Below are 16,101 nucleotides of genomic sequence, written 5' to 3' on the forward strand. Positions count from 1 at the left end.
TATATACTTCATAGCGTGCATGAATAACAAGTGGGAAATATAAAAAAAAATTTTTTACGAACAAATCCAGACTATTCAATGATGATTAATAATGAATATTTTACAAGTGATTTTAGAAATGCAAATCTAATAGCAACCCTGCTTAAACAATTCTATTAGAAGAAGGAATTTCAATAGGAAAATTGCATCGGAACTTTTATATTGAATCTGTTGAGAAAATCTCAACTTGTGAATTAACCTAATCGTTTAAGGATAGGGATGATTGTGCCGGAACAGAGCAAACGGAAGTCAGGTTTTATAAAAAATAAAGTATCTTTATTTTAAGCACTAACAGGTACACTAAGTATACTGACAAACTTGTGTTGTTAACTAGGAAGACTGAATGTCGCTCAAATATCACTGAATGTCTATTTTTAATTATTGAATCTGAATTGAATGTCCAAAAAACTACTCAACTTGGTGTGTTCGGTATTATTGACCTCCCACACGAGCTCAGCACGCTTCTCAAGTTGAGCAAGAATGTGATTGTACACGTGGCGTTAGCCTATCAATGCAATGCAAAATGAATCTTAATGAAATGTCTCGAATTACAATCAAAGGCTTGAAATATTACTTGATTCTAGTTTTAGAATGAAGCTCGAATGGCTCTGATAATTTACAATAGCACTAGTACTGATGATTGACTCAAACTTGTAAGATTTGTTAAGAATGAATAAGAATGGCGTGTACACGTGAACGAGAACAGTGAAAGAATGGCGACAGGAACTTCATTAGTCAAAAGGGAGAATTAATTAATTCTCAACAGAATCCTATTAAAGGGTTTTTTTCCTATAGAAATTGCTTGAATCCTATTCAGTTATCCTATTGAAGAATGCTAAATTCTATTTAGTCATTACATTGAGGTATGCTGAATTCTATTCAGTTTCCCAATAGGATTTGATAGAATTCAATAGGAATATTGCTGTCTCAGAATTTCCTATAAAATCCTCAAGAATCCTATTCGATTCTTCAATATCTATCAATAGCAGCTACTAACTTGTTAATTAACTTTAAATCAATCTCACTAGACATATTTGATGAAATGTATACTTCTGCCGTGTATACCGACGGAAGAAAGGATGTTTTTATTCACATTATCGTTAACCCTGATGGCAAAAATAGACTCCAATCCTCACCATCCACACAGCCAGAACGGCTTTAGGAAAGGGAAGTCGTGCTATGACATCCTAGCCAACCTGATACTCACAATTGATCTTGCTTCCTGGGATGAAGAAGATGTGCGAACTGTTTATCTTAATGTTCGCAGAAACCTTTGTTAATGTAGAAAAAATATGCATTATGGCAATTCTATCGAATTTGCATGTTTTTTTTTTTTTTATCTTAAAAAGTAATGACAGTTAATCAATGCAAAATTCGTTTACATATTTGGCATGAATGTAGCTTTCGGTTAGAGAAAAAACTTTGAAAAGTTTATTTGTTGATGAGCTATGATCAATTGTGTAAAAATAGTGGTACTTTTGACATTAGCAATTTAATATCTTAAGAACCATTAGTCGTAGAGAGTTGAGACTGGTCTCATTATTTTTCTCGTCGAAATCTCGAAGAATTAGACGCATTATGTGTTGATCTTCGATGAGTTTTTTTAAGATATTTAATATAAAAAAAGCTATTTTTTTATAAACAAAAAAGTACATTCTGTCATATGATCACAAATTCATATCGATATATGTCGTTACTAAAAAACAACCTAATGAACAAAATCCGTTAATGTTCAACGGACTTTCATTTTAAAAAGCAGATTGACCGGACTATATTAACGAAATTGTTAGTAAAAGTAGCAGAGCTCTCAATGTTATAAAATGTCTTTATGGTACTTGGTCAGATTATTGATTAATTATGGCAGCTTGATTTACTTGCTGACGCAATAAGTTATGAGCTAGAAAAAAATTAGTTTTCTACAATTAGAAGTGTCACGGGATACAAAATTTCTACTCCGAAACATCTACTACTTGCTGAGTCTAAGCTCGTGTTCGTGCAGAAAAAAGTTAGACTCCTCTGTAATATGTTTCTTAATAAAGTGTAATCAAACTCGTCTTCTCCCTTCACCACTATAATTCTTGAATTCAAAAAAATAAGAACAAAAAAATGTTGATCCTTAGACAACGCATAGGAGCATTTTTTGACGCTGAATCCAGCTTAACACACATTCATCTAATATTTACTCATTTAAATACAGAATTACTTCTACTTTGATTCCTTTCAATAAGAGCCTTGGACATGTAATTTATGATTCAAATGGCATATTCTCCTGATCGATAGTGTTAATACTCAGAGTGAAGCTCTCTTAATCTACACTGATGGTAGTAAAATACCTGGCAATTCTTTTATAGGATCTGCTTGCTTTTACCCAGAGCTTAACATTACTAGAACAAGGTCACTTAATTCACAAGCCTCAATATTTATAGCCAAGTACATCGCCGTGCTTGACGATATTGATTATACCTTACAAAAGAAAGTTAAAAAATTCCATATTTTCTTTGACTCATTAATTATATTGCAAAGTCTCTGAAGTACTAAAACAACCATCAAAATCAACTTACCTATCATAGAATTTAAAAACAAATACTCCGAGCCTATTTTACATCATGATGACTTCAACTCTAACCCTTTTAAAATCTACTGAGTGCCAGCTCATGTCAATGTCTTAGGGAATGAGACAGCGGACTCTCTTGCAAAAGAAGCAACGGTGTACTTTCCGGAAGATGATATATAATAGAATTAGAGTCAACCACTACAATTGAGCAGAATCTCTCAAGCGCAAAGAACTAGTTGACAATGTTCGTTGCAAGTGTAATAAAATTACTGAAAGTTTCAACCATATTCTGTGGCACCGCGAATTGAACAAGAGTGAGCAAAATATTTTGTTAAATGTCTTGAAAAAACTGAACCTGGTCAGGCCAATTAATCTCCAGTTATTATTAAAAACTTCCAACACTGCGTGCAGGTATTTAGTTAAGTTTCTTTCTAACTGTAAACTTTCTGTATGGCCGAGTACCACGAGTAAAGTTTAACCCTTCAGACATATCGCCTTCGAGCCACGGTCTTTCCTATCGCGATGAGAAAATCTCTCACAACTTGTGCGCATGCGTCGCCATTACTGCGCATGCGTGTTGGCATACGCGCGATAATTTAGAATAAAATATAAAAACCTAGTATTTAATGTTTTAAACAAATGTAAAATGTATTTTTTATTCATTTTGATTGAAAAGAAAGTAAATCACCATTGTTTATTTTTTTTATTCTGAGAAAATTCTCAACACAAAATTCAGAAATTGCAATAATACAAGTGATTAAACATTTTTTAAATCAACATAACTTAGATTATGAACTTTTCAGTGGGATTTTTTTTTAAAAAAAATATAAACACTTAATGATATTAAGTTTTGGCAACCTAGTTATAGTTCCAGTCATATTATTAATAATTAAATCACATTTTTTTTTAACAAAAATAAAACGCTTTAACATTTTTTTAATTAAGAAACTTAGTTTTTTAAACTCCGTTTAATATAATGATATTTTTATAATTAATATATAAAAATATAATTAATAAATATAATTAACGATAAAGTGATACGTTTATTTATAAAAATATTAATACTTAAACAATTTTTTCATTCAAAAACGTACTTTTTTTTTTAAAACATCAACACAGAAGCATGTTATAATCTATTAACACAGTTTTCCAATTTAAGTTTCATCATTGACATTACATTTATGTTTCGTTTAGTAAAATTTTAACGCTTAGATATGTATTAATCTGATAACACAGCAAATATATTTCCCGTCATTTGAACAACAATATAATAATATTAATAGTAATTGAGCAACTCATATAATTTTTTTTTTCTCAATTATATGGACTAGTTTATCTAAGATATTCATAAATACCTAATACATTTTTTTAACTGAATTTGGTAAAGAATACATCATATTCGAATAATTAGTGTAAATGTTTATTGCCTGGTTGACAATTCGAACAATAAAAAACTGTATATTTCGGACATATACAAACAGAGCACTGGGAACAACTTTTTTTCGTTTTTATGTTTTTTCTTCGTAGACAGTAGTCACATAATCCATCACTTGTTCGTTCATGTGTCACTATAGGTATTCCTCCGACCTTTGAAATGATGCGACGCTAATCCAAGCTTAAGTTTGACATTTGCATCCGTGTTTGTAGATGAGGTTGAAACAATTGTGATGAAAGTTTTTTGATGAAATCTCTTTTAGCCTTCTCTACTTCAGTGTTGGCTTTCCAAATCACGTGGCTATTGATAACAGCAATATTTAAAAAAGAGTATAAAATGACCATGGGCCACCTGTGTGTCTCGCGAGTAACAGTATAGTTTAATTTCATTTCATTCACTGTATCAACAGCTCCTTCGGTTATATTATAAAATGATAAAATTTTAGGTTTCTTTTTATCACTTGTACTTTTATCAATCACAGCATCATTATGTAGAGTTGAAATCAAAAGAACATTTTTTTATTTTTTTGGTACGTATGACATTAACGTACTACAATCTGAAAACAAAAATCTACAGCTACAAATTTCTTGATTTTTAACACATAGAAAATCTTGTGGAATTTCCCTGTTATTTGATGTTATGGTTCCAACAGCTGTTGTCCTATGATTCTTTAATAAATCTAATGTCAGAGGAACTGATGTAACATAATTATCAAATGTTAAATTTCTTCCTCTATTCAGTATTGGTGCAGTAATTCTTTTGACAATATCAAATGCCGAATTAGAGACATCATATTTTCCAGGTGGTTGTTTGCCTGCATAAATTTCCATTTTCACAGTATAAAATGTTCTTGAATCAACAAGAGAATATATTTTAATTCCGTACTTAGTAGGTTTGTTTCGTATATACTGGCGAATTTTGCATCTTCCCCGAAGCTTTCTAACACTTCATCTACAGTTACACACGATCCTGGCACATAATTTTCTCCACATTTAGTATTAAATTTTTCATAAAACTCGCGAACTGCTGCAAGATTATCGATTTTCTTTCTTTCATCCTGATCATTCATGTCGTCTAATTTAAGTGATGATAATAATGTACAAAATCGACCATAACTCATGACTGCTCTATAAAGATCTGGTGCTGTGCCATCAGTTGCCCAGAGTTCTTTTAAGTTCAAGTGTGCAGCTTTTCTCATACCACGAAAAGAAAGCAAGCCGAAGAAAGCACGAATTTCAATGACATTTGTTGGTGTTGAATCTCTTTGACCACGATACAGTGATGCAATTTCTTGCAAATAAATATTTGTATAATTAACTATTTTTTCAATCATGGAATCATCGAAAAACAATTCCCAACACTCTAAAATAGTTTTTGTCTCTTTAGCAACACCTTTCGGTCCAGGTACACGAATAACGAGGTTATGTTTTTTGGCTCTTACTTTGTGGTTAGGTGAGTATTATCCTGAGTATAATTATTTGAGGTATCTTTATTATTGTCTCCAACTCCTTGATCATCTTCGCCTGCTTCACCAGATTCTTCAGACTGCTCAGTGTCAGTATCATGTTCACTATGACGTGATTCAGCATCAGAGAATTGTTCATTGTCCTCGAATTCCATATGAAAATAATCATTTTCCTCTTCTTCTAACCAACTTAGATTCTGCTCCAAATTGTTGTTGATAGGTCTATTATAAAAAATAACTGATAAGTAAACTGTCATCAACTTGAAATTATGTTTTTATAAATAATGATAACTGTTACGCACAGAAAGTACTATAAATAATATTTATCAACTCACCTCATAATAGCAATAACTTTTTACTTCTTATTCGATTAATGAAATATTTAACTTCCCAGTGGGAAGATATAGTAATGGGTCCGATTTTGCGAATCCCGAATTTTGACATATCTCCGCGTTTTAAAGTCGGCAAAGTCGAATACGATCGTTTTCCAGTGGACGTCTGTGTGTGTATGTGCGTTCGGAATTATTTTACGCCTCGATTATCTCGAGAACGAACAATGATATCGATGTGGGACCAATTGCATACGACACGTAATTATGTAACTTAGAACTGATTAGATTTTCAGCAAAATCGGTCCGGCCATTTTCTATGCAGAATCAAAAAACTGGAAAAAAGGAAATTACCTGAATTTGGCGATTTATAAATTATACCATTTTTTAGACAAAATTTCAAGATCATTGCAGAAATATGAATATTAAATGATTGGAATACTTGTATGGATATATAATGACAATATTTTATCGAAAAAAAAAAATTTAAAAAACAATATCAGCAATGAAAGAATTTTAAACTCGTGTCAGGGGATTGAGTAAACAGCATTAAAGACGCTATAATAGTCAATAATATGGAATTGTGTTCATAACAATTGAACATTGTTACTAACAAGTGATTATTGATCATAGTAATATTTAAATAATAAGTTTTAAATTGTTATAAACAATAAAAATAGGGACCCTTTCTATGTATGAGAGTACTTTTAACGCATAATTTTTTCGTTTACTGAAAAAATGTTACCAACCGTATGCCATAAATGAAAACATACTTTTTTCGTGTATAACAATGAAATTCGTTGTAAATAATGAAAAAAAGGATCTATAAGGTACATTCCAATTCTTCTAACGCACAATTTTTTCTTTTACCGAAATAAAGTAACTAATCATATCGAATGAATAAAAACAGACTTATTTCGTTTATAACAATTCCATTTGTTATAAAAAATGGAAACGGGTTCTATTCGATTTGTTTTTTCATTTTTCCCACTGGGAAGTTAGTTGTGTGGACCTTTCGGGTCGCACTCAGACCACTGCAGAGCACTGATATTTTTCTTTCATAATTAAAATAAATTTACATACATTGCACTTTGTTTACTTCTCTAATAAAAAAAAACAATATGGATGATCTCAAACGACATGGACGATCACCAAATGAGCATGAGACGAAGATTACCGACGTATTACGGAAACAGCCGAACAGCTGCAAAACGCCACTATTTTTGTTATCGCATTGAGAAAAAATCTCACACCTTTTGAAAAACTCATTTTTTAAATATTTTAAGAGAGTGAAAAAAAAATTTTTTTAACATTATATGAAAAAAAATCGAATTCTAGGAGGGTACTGAAAATTTCAAACCATCGTGCTATTTGAAAAAATAGAAAAAATTAACTTTCATTCAAGTGTGAGAGGAAATCTCATAGCGATATGTCTGAAGGGTTAACCGGCCGTTTAACCGATAGTGAAACGCGTAGTTTAGACTGACCTTAAACGGAGAATCACTGCCGCCATCTTGTCATTTTCGGAGTAATGAAATAATATTTTCGAATATAGGCTAAATAAGAATACTAGCGTAAAACCACTTATTTTGTTCAGTGAAAATATTATTATAAATAAATTTGTTATGAGTGATTATTATCACAATTGAAAAAGAAAAAAAAAAAACAATTTTTTTTATGTTTATTATTAAAAATAGAGCATAAGTGGGAAAAGGTGTAAAAATTTTGAGCCTAAAGAAAAAGGAGAACTGGTCTACTTTGTTTACCGGTACTTGCACATAATTAAAAATAAAGATTTTAGTGCTAATTTTTTTTAATATCCTCGAAGTGGAAAAATTAATAATCATTTTTTTGTGAAGCTCTGATTCAAAATTATGAACTTTGTTTATTTTTTATAGCTGGTAAATATTAATATCTTCAAGCACTTGTATTAATATAGTTCTGATCCCGTAAACTTTTTACTCTTTTATATTTTTTTGTTGCAATTAGTAGACCACAATGGATAATTCGACGGATTCATAAAGTTATGATGATGACAGTGACAGTGACCAAGATCCAATTTCTCGAGGTCCTGACCAGCGCTGGATGTTTTGTCCAACAAACGATTTTTCAAACGATTCAGGTTGGATAAATTGAATGTTCAAATGTTATTGAATGAAATTAAACATTTGTTAGAACCTCAAACTCAAAGGTAGGCATGCATAATGATAATGGTGATGAAGTTGACTCATGAATTTTCAAAAAATAATAATTTAAGAGCTTGGAATTACTATTATAAGAGTAACAGATTTTCTTTGTTTGCAGGAATACAGCTATTTCCTCAATGATCCAATTGTTATTAGCATTAAGATTTTATGCAACTGGATCGTTTTTAATTACAATGGGCGATTTTGTAGGCGTTAGTCCGATGTCTGCTTTTTGCATGGTTCATCGAGCATCAGAAGCAATTGCCAGCCTTTGTTCGGAATTTATAAAGCTTCCAACAACTCCTCAAATTGAAGCTGAATTGTTTAATATCTCTATACACAGTCTTACGGTGAGGAAAAATTTACTTTACTGTGGCTTTTTTTTTTTATATAAATTGTGCAACTGTAATCGCACTATTCACACTAACTAGTGTATCGAGTACTACTGAATATACTATTACTTAACTGAGTTCTTTATGTTTGTGCTTTACTAATTGTTACGACTACTTTTTTTTTCATTATTTGTGGGTGGAGATGATGCTGAAGTGTACCGGAACAGAAAATCATTCTTCTCAATCAATGTGCAAGCAGTCGTGAATACTAGACTGAAATTTATTGATATTGTTGCTCGCTGACCTGGTTCAGCTCGCGATGTAACAATATTCAATAATTCCAGGATTAAATATTTTTTAGATAATGGTGCCTTTGGGAATGTATTCATATTGGGTGATAGTGCGTATCCTAATGGACCATATTTGATGACACCTCTTACAGCGCCAGTAACACCTGTACAACACTTATTTAATGAAGCGTTTATTAGAACGCGCAATATTGTAGAGCATACATTTGGAGTCTGGTCGCGAAAATTTGCTGTTCTACATATAGGCTCGCGATTTCACAAAGTGGGAAGAACTTTACATATGATAATAGCAACGGCAGTGCTTCACAACATAGCTCGAAAGGTGCAGCCAGCTCCTCAGATTAATCCAAATATTTACAATGCCATTCCACAACTCCAAAACTTTCGACCTCCAGTTGGAGCAGATGTCAGGCAATATCTAATAGATACTTATCTTCAAAGGTAAATAAGTTAAATAAATATGTTTTTTATTATTCATTACTTCTTATAATTATTTCATTTTCATTCAATTTGCAGTCTATTATAATATAATTATCATCTGAACTTCGTAATTTTAACATGTAAACATCGGATTTCTGAGAAGAAATTAAGTTGTCAAGAGAACGTTGTAGACTTTTTTATGAGTATCAAGAAGAGAAGAGATCAAGAAATAGATATCCTGAAGTGCTTTAAGAATCTGTAACAAATCGAATATGTTCAGGATAATGTTAAATTCAAGAAGTTCCTATTTTTATACTCAATCGGTTATTTAAACTTTTATATAGTGAACTGTATGTATGGTGTCAGACTTTTTTGAAGACATGCAAAATTGAAAAGTCCATATATTCATATTTGATCATTTTTGACTGTGTTTTTATATATGTTATTGTCAAATTGAGAATTTAATGTAATACGAATTTATCATAATGGTTACAATAATATACGCTGATATTTATATAGAGCATATACTTACTCTGTTTTGTAATTCAATTAAATTTAGATCATTGAAGAGATGAAACTTTTAATAAAACATTAAAAAATTTGCAGCTGTTTACATTATTTTTTTGCGTATGACTTACAATTGTAAGCCATAAAAATTTGATTGAAATCAAATTTTTATACATAAATAATTCAGTAAGAAACGTTATTATATTAACAAATTCCTGACACATGAAATTACTTAAGTATAGAATGTTTTATTTACTTCTGCTATGAACAATGGAGGGAATTAATAGACAGAAGATCATATTTTCTTTTACTTTTGGGTGAAGCCAATTTTTTTATTGTTAACTTATCACAGAAATAATGATGAAATTATCTGGAAATTTACATTTTTTAATATTTTTAAAAGGAATACAATGTGCAAAATAAGTATGCGTATTTTCATGAAGATTTCCGTCTTAAATGAACCCTTTCAAAGCGAAAATCAGTGTAAGTAATTATTTTAATAAACTTCTCATATCAATTTAAAATATTGAGTAACGTTAACATATTCCAGTACTTGAATAGCTTATCAATCCAATAAATCTATTTATCGATAAAACGAGTAAATAATAATATTGAAGTGATAAACATGAAATTAATATTTACATTGCACTACGTGAACGTTTAAATGGATATACACTTTGAATATTAATTTTACGGAGTTCTTGCTGTAAAAGTTGTATGTGTAATTCTTTTTCAAGAATACTTAACTCCTCCTTTGTCAGTTTCTTTTTCAAAATTTCTATTTCTAAGTTGTATTTTTCATTACCATTTTTTACCTTCGTGTCTGCAGCTTTTCTTGCACTTTTTTTGGATTTTAATTTAATATGTTTTATTACATGATTTCCTTCTTCTCGTAATTCGTTAAAAATTGCGTCAGTATCTTCTTCATCTGATCGGTCAAGATTAATAACACTATCATTCTCTACGCAATAATCGGGCTCGATGTTTCCACAAGACGTCATTGGGGTGTGAGTTCCTTTTATTGCGTTGAACAATGGAGTGCTGACAAGAGACTTTAAGTTTTTTTTTGAGACTTTCATCTAATTGGAGATCATGTCTTTTTCCTGTAAATACTGCAAAATAACGTAATATTTCAGAATAAGCATTAAAAGCACATAAAAATAAAAACACCAATCGAACAATTACACTATATCTTCATTATTGTTAAAGATAATAATTGAAACAATTGTTAGAAACACTAATTTATTACTTTAATTACTACCAATCATGATACTTAATAATTTTATAATAATATCTCATACCGAAGATACTTCATAATTTGGATCTGCATTTTCAGTATCATTGTCAATGACGGTTTCTTTGTCTAAACCTAAAATAGTTTCTATTGTTATCTTTGTAATATAATAAATAATCGAAGTTAACTTTCAATCAAATAGAAATAAAAAAAATTATTACTCTCTTCAGCTACAAAATCGGAGTCGTATTTATTATTTAAACCACTGATGGATGAGTCGGCAATCATGCTGCTGATTCTTTCAAAAAGAGGATCCACCTCTCTCATGATGACTCCACCACCTGTTAATGTAAAATGATCATAAATTACGTTAATTGATAATAAAAAATTAATTTTATTGATAATGAACAAATAAGAGTTATTGGATTATTTTGTGAAATAAATTACCTGTAGCATAGGCTTCTTGACGCCTTTGAGCATTGCACTGCCTAGTCAATTTTTTCAAATTATCCCACTGAGTTTTTAGATTATCAACAGGACGTTGATATTCTAGTTTAGCATTGTACGCTTCACAAATTGTTCGCCATGTAGCATCTTTCAATCGATTATTAACTGTATTTGTTTTAATAATAAACATAAAAAAAATTGTTTTTTTTTTTCTTTTTCAATTGTGATAATAATCACTCATAACAAATTTATTTATAATAATATTTTCACTGAACAAAATAAGTGGTTTTACGCTAGTATTCTTATTTAGCCTATATTCGAAAATATTATTTCATTACTCCGAAAATGACAAGATGGCGGCAGTGATTCTCCGTTTAAGGCCAGTCTAAACTACGCGTTTCACTATGGGTTAAACGGCCGGTGAAACTTTACTCGTGGTACTCGGCCTATGATTCTGAACGTACTAATGTCTTAGCTTACACTTTCATGTGCTAGTTGAGAGAAAAAAAAAGATTGTTTGTAACTTCTAACTATGAAATTATAATTATAATTTATATGCGTTGTTCTAACGTATAATTATATAGTACATTGTTAAAGCTGGTATCAATGTATCAACTCTGTATAGCCAAAATGAATTTTGTCAGGTTCGAGGTGCTTAATGAAAAATAAAAAAAAATATCAGTGCTCTGCAGTGGTCTGGGTGCGACCCGAAAGGTCCACACAACTAACTTCCCAGTGGGAAAAATGAAAAAACAAATCGAATAGAACCCGTTTCCATTCTTCATAACAAATGGAATTGTTATAAACGAAATGAGTCTGTTTTTATTCATTTGATACGGTTAGTTACTTTATTTCAGTAAAAGAAAAAATTGTGCGTTAGAAGAATTCGAATATACCTCATAGATCCTTTTTACACGCACATACGTACATATACACACACAGACGTCCACTGTAAAACGATCGTCTTCGACTCTGGGGACCTTAAAACGTGGAGATATGTCAAAATTCGGGATTCGCAAAATCGGACCCATTACTATATCTTCCCACTGGGAAGTTAAAAAATAAATTTTTTGATTTAGTGTTTAATACATAAAAGTAGAAGAAAAATTGTTCATAACAAATTATCGAACAGTCATAAAAAAAAATTTTTTTTTTTTGAAGTTTAGGATCCTTTCTACTCAATAATGACTTAGTAGTTCACGCTATAGTTTTAGTATATATTTTACTGAGTACAGATTACACGCGGAATCTCAGTTCGATGTGAATATCCCACCGCCTTGCTGTGAATGAAAGATTATTAGAACACATAAACCTACTCTGATCTGTTTTTTTATGTGACAACAATAATTACCGTGCTTTTATCTATTACAGGATGCAGTGCTAACAACATTACCGCATATCGGTCACTTCATGGCAGCATTAACATGCGGATTATTAGTTGATCATGTTCGAGAGTCTGGAATTGTTTCTACTACTACAGCACGAAAACTGGTGGTTTATACAGGTAACAGGACAAGATGATATTCTTTAATGAGAAGAAAATTTAATTAGAGTTTTATTCAAACGGTTGATTCTATTCCTCTGAATTGGTCGTTGTTTTTCAAAGTGACTCAACTGCTCGTAAATGGATACAATGTATTATCAAAGAATTTAGTTTGTTTTTGTTTTTTTTTCATTTAAACATTTTGAGTAAAAAGCTTATAAGATTTTCTTTATCATATCGAAATAAAGATAACTCATTTCATTTACGTAAAAACATGAAAAAAAATTTTTCGTCATACCTGCGCGAGAAGTTTACTTTTCATTAGACAGGAGTTTAACTTCTCACACAGGTATGATAAAAAATCATATTTAGCCCTGAGGAGTACAGTTAGACTAGCTTAAACCACGTATTTACCACCCTTGCTCTCGGCTCGGGTCGTAATTTGACACCTCGTTTAAGCTAGACTACTTTTTCTTCCTAGGTGTGGAATATACTATATTTACAAGTTAGTACAGTGGGTGCTGATACACTGCATGCTTCAGTTCACTGTCTCGCCTCAAGTCCCTATCTGCCCTTCCACGCTAGTAGTGTACAAACGAGCTTGCCATTTGACATTTACATTTAAATGAGTAAATACTTTTAAAAATTAAAAAAGCAAACTGACACGGTGGTCTAGTAAGTACAGCGTCAGTCTGGCACTCAAGGCCTTTTAATCGAAGGTGTAAGCTATCATGCTGATGACTGAATAGTACAAAAAAGTATTGTATACAGTCTTAACTGAGCAAGAGGCTCTGCACACGTGGACCTCAAAATCTCTCACACTCTCTCTCTCTCGTTATTTTAAATTGATGCTGAGGAAACCAGGGACCCCTGAAGTAACCAGTGGAATCTCTAAAGGTAGGACAATTTCTTGTAGAACTGGGACGACAACTAGGGTTGACCCTAATCCTATAGATCTTGCCTACCTAATGCTGAGGAAACTGGAGGGCCACGGAACTGGTGAAATCTCCGGAGGCAAAAAGATAACATTCAATTTGAATCAGCATGAAAAGCAATTTAGAAACGTGGGAACTGAAGCCTAAAATATGAGACGACTGCCTTTACTATGCAAACAGATCCAGCACAATGGCCTCGAGGCTCAGCGCTGGGGAAGGCGGGACATTTTAAAAAGACACCTCCTTCCATAAAAAAAAACTTACATGATTATCAATTATGGATTAGCATGGAGAATAACGATGTAGGAAATTAAATAACCTGTGATACTTTTCTTGCTTTTACTCGTACTTATATACATACGTACGTGTTCAAACCTTCCAATATGCTTTCAAATGTTCCCTATTAAATCTGAATCTAAAGTTCACTTGGACCATTCACCCTTCAAAATCTGAGTAAATGATAAATAAGCGATAAATAAAATACAAGTTTGAAATCTGAAGTGTTAAAAATTCTAAAATCTGTGAAAAATAGTATATATATATTCAAAGTAGAGAACTATTTTCATGGAAAAAAAATTGTGAAATTCCTTTCTCTCCGTTTTGTTTATAAAATCTTCAAACAAAGTTACGTACAATTCATCTTCTATAAATACTTTCTTTCGTTGAACAAATTGAATATCTACTTCACCAGTTATAATAAGGTGCGGAAAAATACAACAACTAAATACTACAACTAAATTATCGTCAAAGAAATACCATTTATCTAACAAACAATAGGTAGGGAAAAAAATCGTTGAAAGACACAGAATAAGCTAATTTTTTAAGAAAAAGTCGATAATATTGAAGGAATTAGATGGTTATATATTTGAATATCTGACATAATTCTTAGAAAAGACGCATCAATAATCAACTATGGCAAGATCCACATTTTAAAGCAAGTAGTGTTTTGAAAATTGGAACGCTCGGAAAGACATTACATCATTAAGGATTACAGTAGAGAAGATGTCAACAACCTTTACAGCTGCAAATGATTATTTTCATCATCTAGCCAATATTGTATCGTCTCCTTATTCACGCTAAAGTGTTGAATTTTGATAAGACGAGTTGAATCATAATATCACTACTTACAATAACATTGAATGGATTTAAACATTTTAATTGAATGGTGTAAAACTATTTGCAATTCAAATACTTATACCAGGTATTATCAGACATACTCTCTTATTATCTTATCTGTTACTGTTAATTTAGTGGTTAATAAATAGTTATTTGTTAAATAGTGTTAGTTGATTCATTTACATCCATTTAACGGTCCTAACTGTTGTAGCATCCTCCTAACAAATGGAGTTTACGTAATTTTAATTACCGTCAGTACAATAACAAATTAATTAGTATGAATTCTTGATGCAGTAACAGTAAAGGTGGATAATTTGGAATATGAAGAAGATTTTATAGTACAGCAAATGATATCAACACTAATACAACTTAAGAACTACGAAAATGCTCACCAAACATGTATCTAGAGCAGCAGTAGATACTCAGCGCTAAGTGACCCGTACATTTTTCCCCTCACCTAACTATTGCTCCATGTCTAACTAGCGCGCTCTTGCAGCGTCATTTACAGTGCCAAGAGACACGCAACCCTATACTGAAAAGTTCGTGCGTGACGTCACAGCGCAATGTTTAATTGTAAATATCTCGATAACTAATCAACAATACAGGATGACTTTCTGTAAAGAAATGGCGCCACACCACTGTTGTTTGAAAATCCGATATTTTTAAATTGTTCTACATGCAAAAAATGTTTGAAATCATAAAATTGCGCCAAGTTCAACTTGCTATAATCGCAAAACCATCAAATTGTTTCTATCAATTGTTTAATAACAAAAACGAAGTGTGCGTAAGAAATTGTAGTTCGAATGATTGGAATATTGATAAGCATTAGCTAGCATAAATCTGATCCAGAGTTTTTTTTAAGAGTTTGTTGTATCCCACCAAAACTGCCATCATCGGATGAAAGTAAAACTTTTCGCCGTGTACACGTCCCAAATGACTCATCATCTATAAAATCATGTCTTCTTTTTCTTTTATTTTGATGAATTGCGTAAGATAATACTTTTTCAAATTTTCTTCAAATAATTTTGTAGATAAAAATTTACGATAAATTTTTTTTGCAATCAATTTTCACTTAATTTGAAAATGCAGCTAGATAAAAAAAATTTTATAAGACGTGGCCTAATTAACAAGAGTTATGTCCGAACAGTTTCTATCAATAAGGAACATAACAAAAATTTAATAAGTCACTGAATCAGCAACCGGGGCTACGGGATATATTTTAAATATTTACTTTTTTCCAATAACTCTCTATATCAGATTTAATAATATTGATTAAAAACAAATAATAAAAACCTATGATATCGTGAAATT

General features: G+C 31.3%; 2 protein-coding genes across 2 annotated transcripts in view; both read left to right on the forward strand.

Annotated features, from left to right (window-relative positions):
• Window positions 1-7,966: 7,966 nt before the first annotated feature.
• On the forward strand, window positions 7,967-9,093 carry LOC118070468 (putative nuclease HARBI1). The gene is made up of 3 exons (XM_035089069.1): window positions 7,967-8,013; window positions 8,127-8,380; window positions 8,702-9,093. Exons 1-3 carry the CDS (start codon window positions 7,967-7,969, stop codon window positions 9,091-9,093), a joined length of 693 nt encoding a protein of 230 aa, XP_034944960.1.
• Window positions 8,641-16,101, forward strand: part of LOC118070465 (uncharacterized) — an 85,266-nt gene continuing 77,805 nt past the window's right edge. The window contains exons 1-2 of the mRNA XM_035089066.1: window positions 8,641-9,089; window positions 12,628-12,760. Coding sequence (XP_034944957.1) covers window positions 12,667-12,760 — 94 coding nt within the window. The 5' untranslated portion in view covers window positions 8,641-9,089; window positions 12,628-12,666. The remainder of the gene's footprint in view (window positions 9,090-12,627; window positions 12,761-16,101) is intronic.

Source organism: Chelonus insularis, unplaced genomic scaffold, assembly GCF_013357705.1.
Source record: "Chelonus insularis isolate UGA/USDA-ARS -01 unplaced genomic scaffold, ASM1335770v1 contig_60_pilon, whole genome shotgun sequence".
Classification (NCBI taxonomy): domain Eukaryota; kingdom Metazoa; phylum Arthropoda; class Insecta; order Hymenoptera; family Braconidae; genus Chelonus; species Chelonus insularis.

What these genes read in the sequence shown, in the direction of transcription:
- LOC118070468 (XM_035089069.1), top strand. Translation starts at nt 7,967, where the DNA reads ATGTTATTGAATGAAATTAAACATTTGTTAGAACCTCAAACTCAAAG. An exon ending in TTAGAACCTCAAACTCAAAG is followed by an intron (nt 8,014 to 8,126) that starts GTAGGCATGCAT and finishes CTTTGTTTGCAG; the next exon opens with GAATACAGCTATTTCCTCAA. An exon ending in GAGGAAAAATTTACTTTACT is followed by an intron (nt 8,381 to 8,701) that starts GTGGCTTTTTTT and finishes AATATTTTTTAG; the next exon opens with ATAATGGTGCCTTTGGGAAT.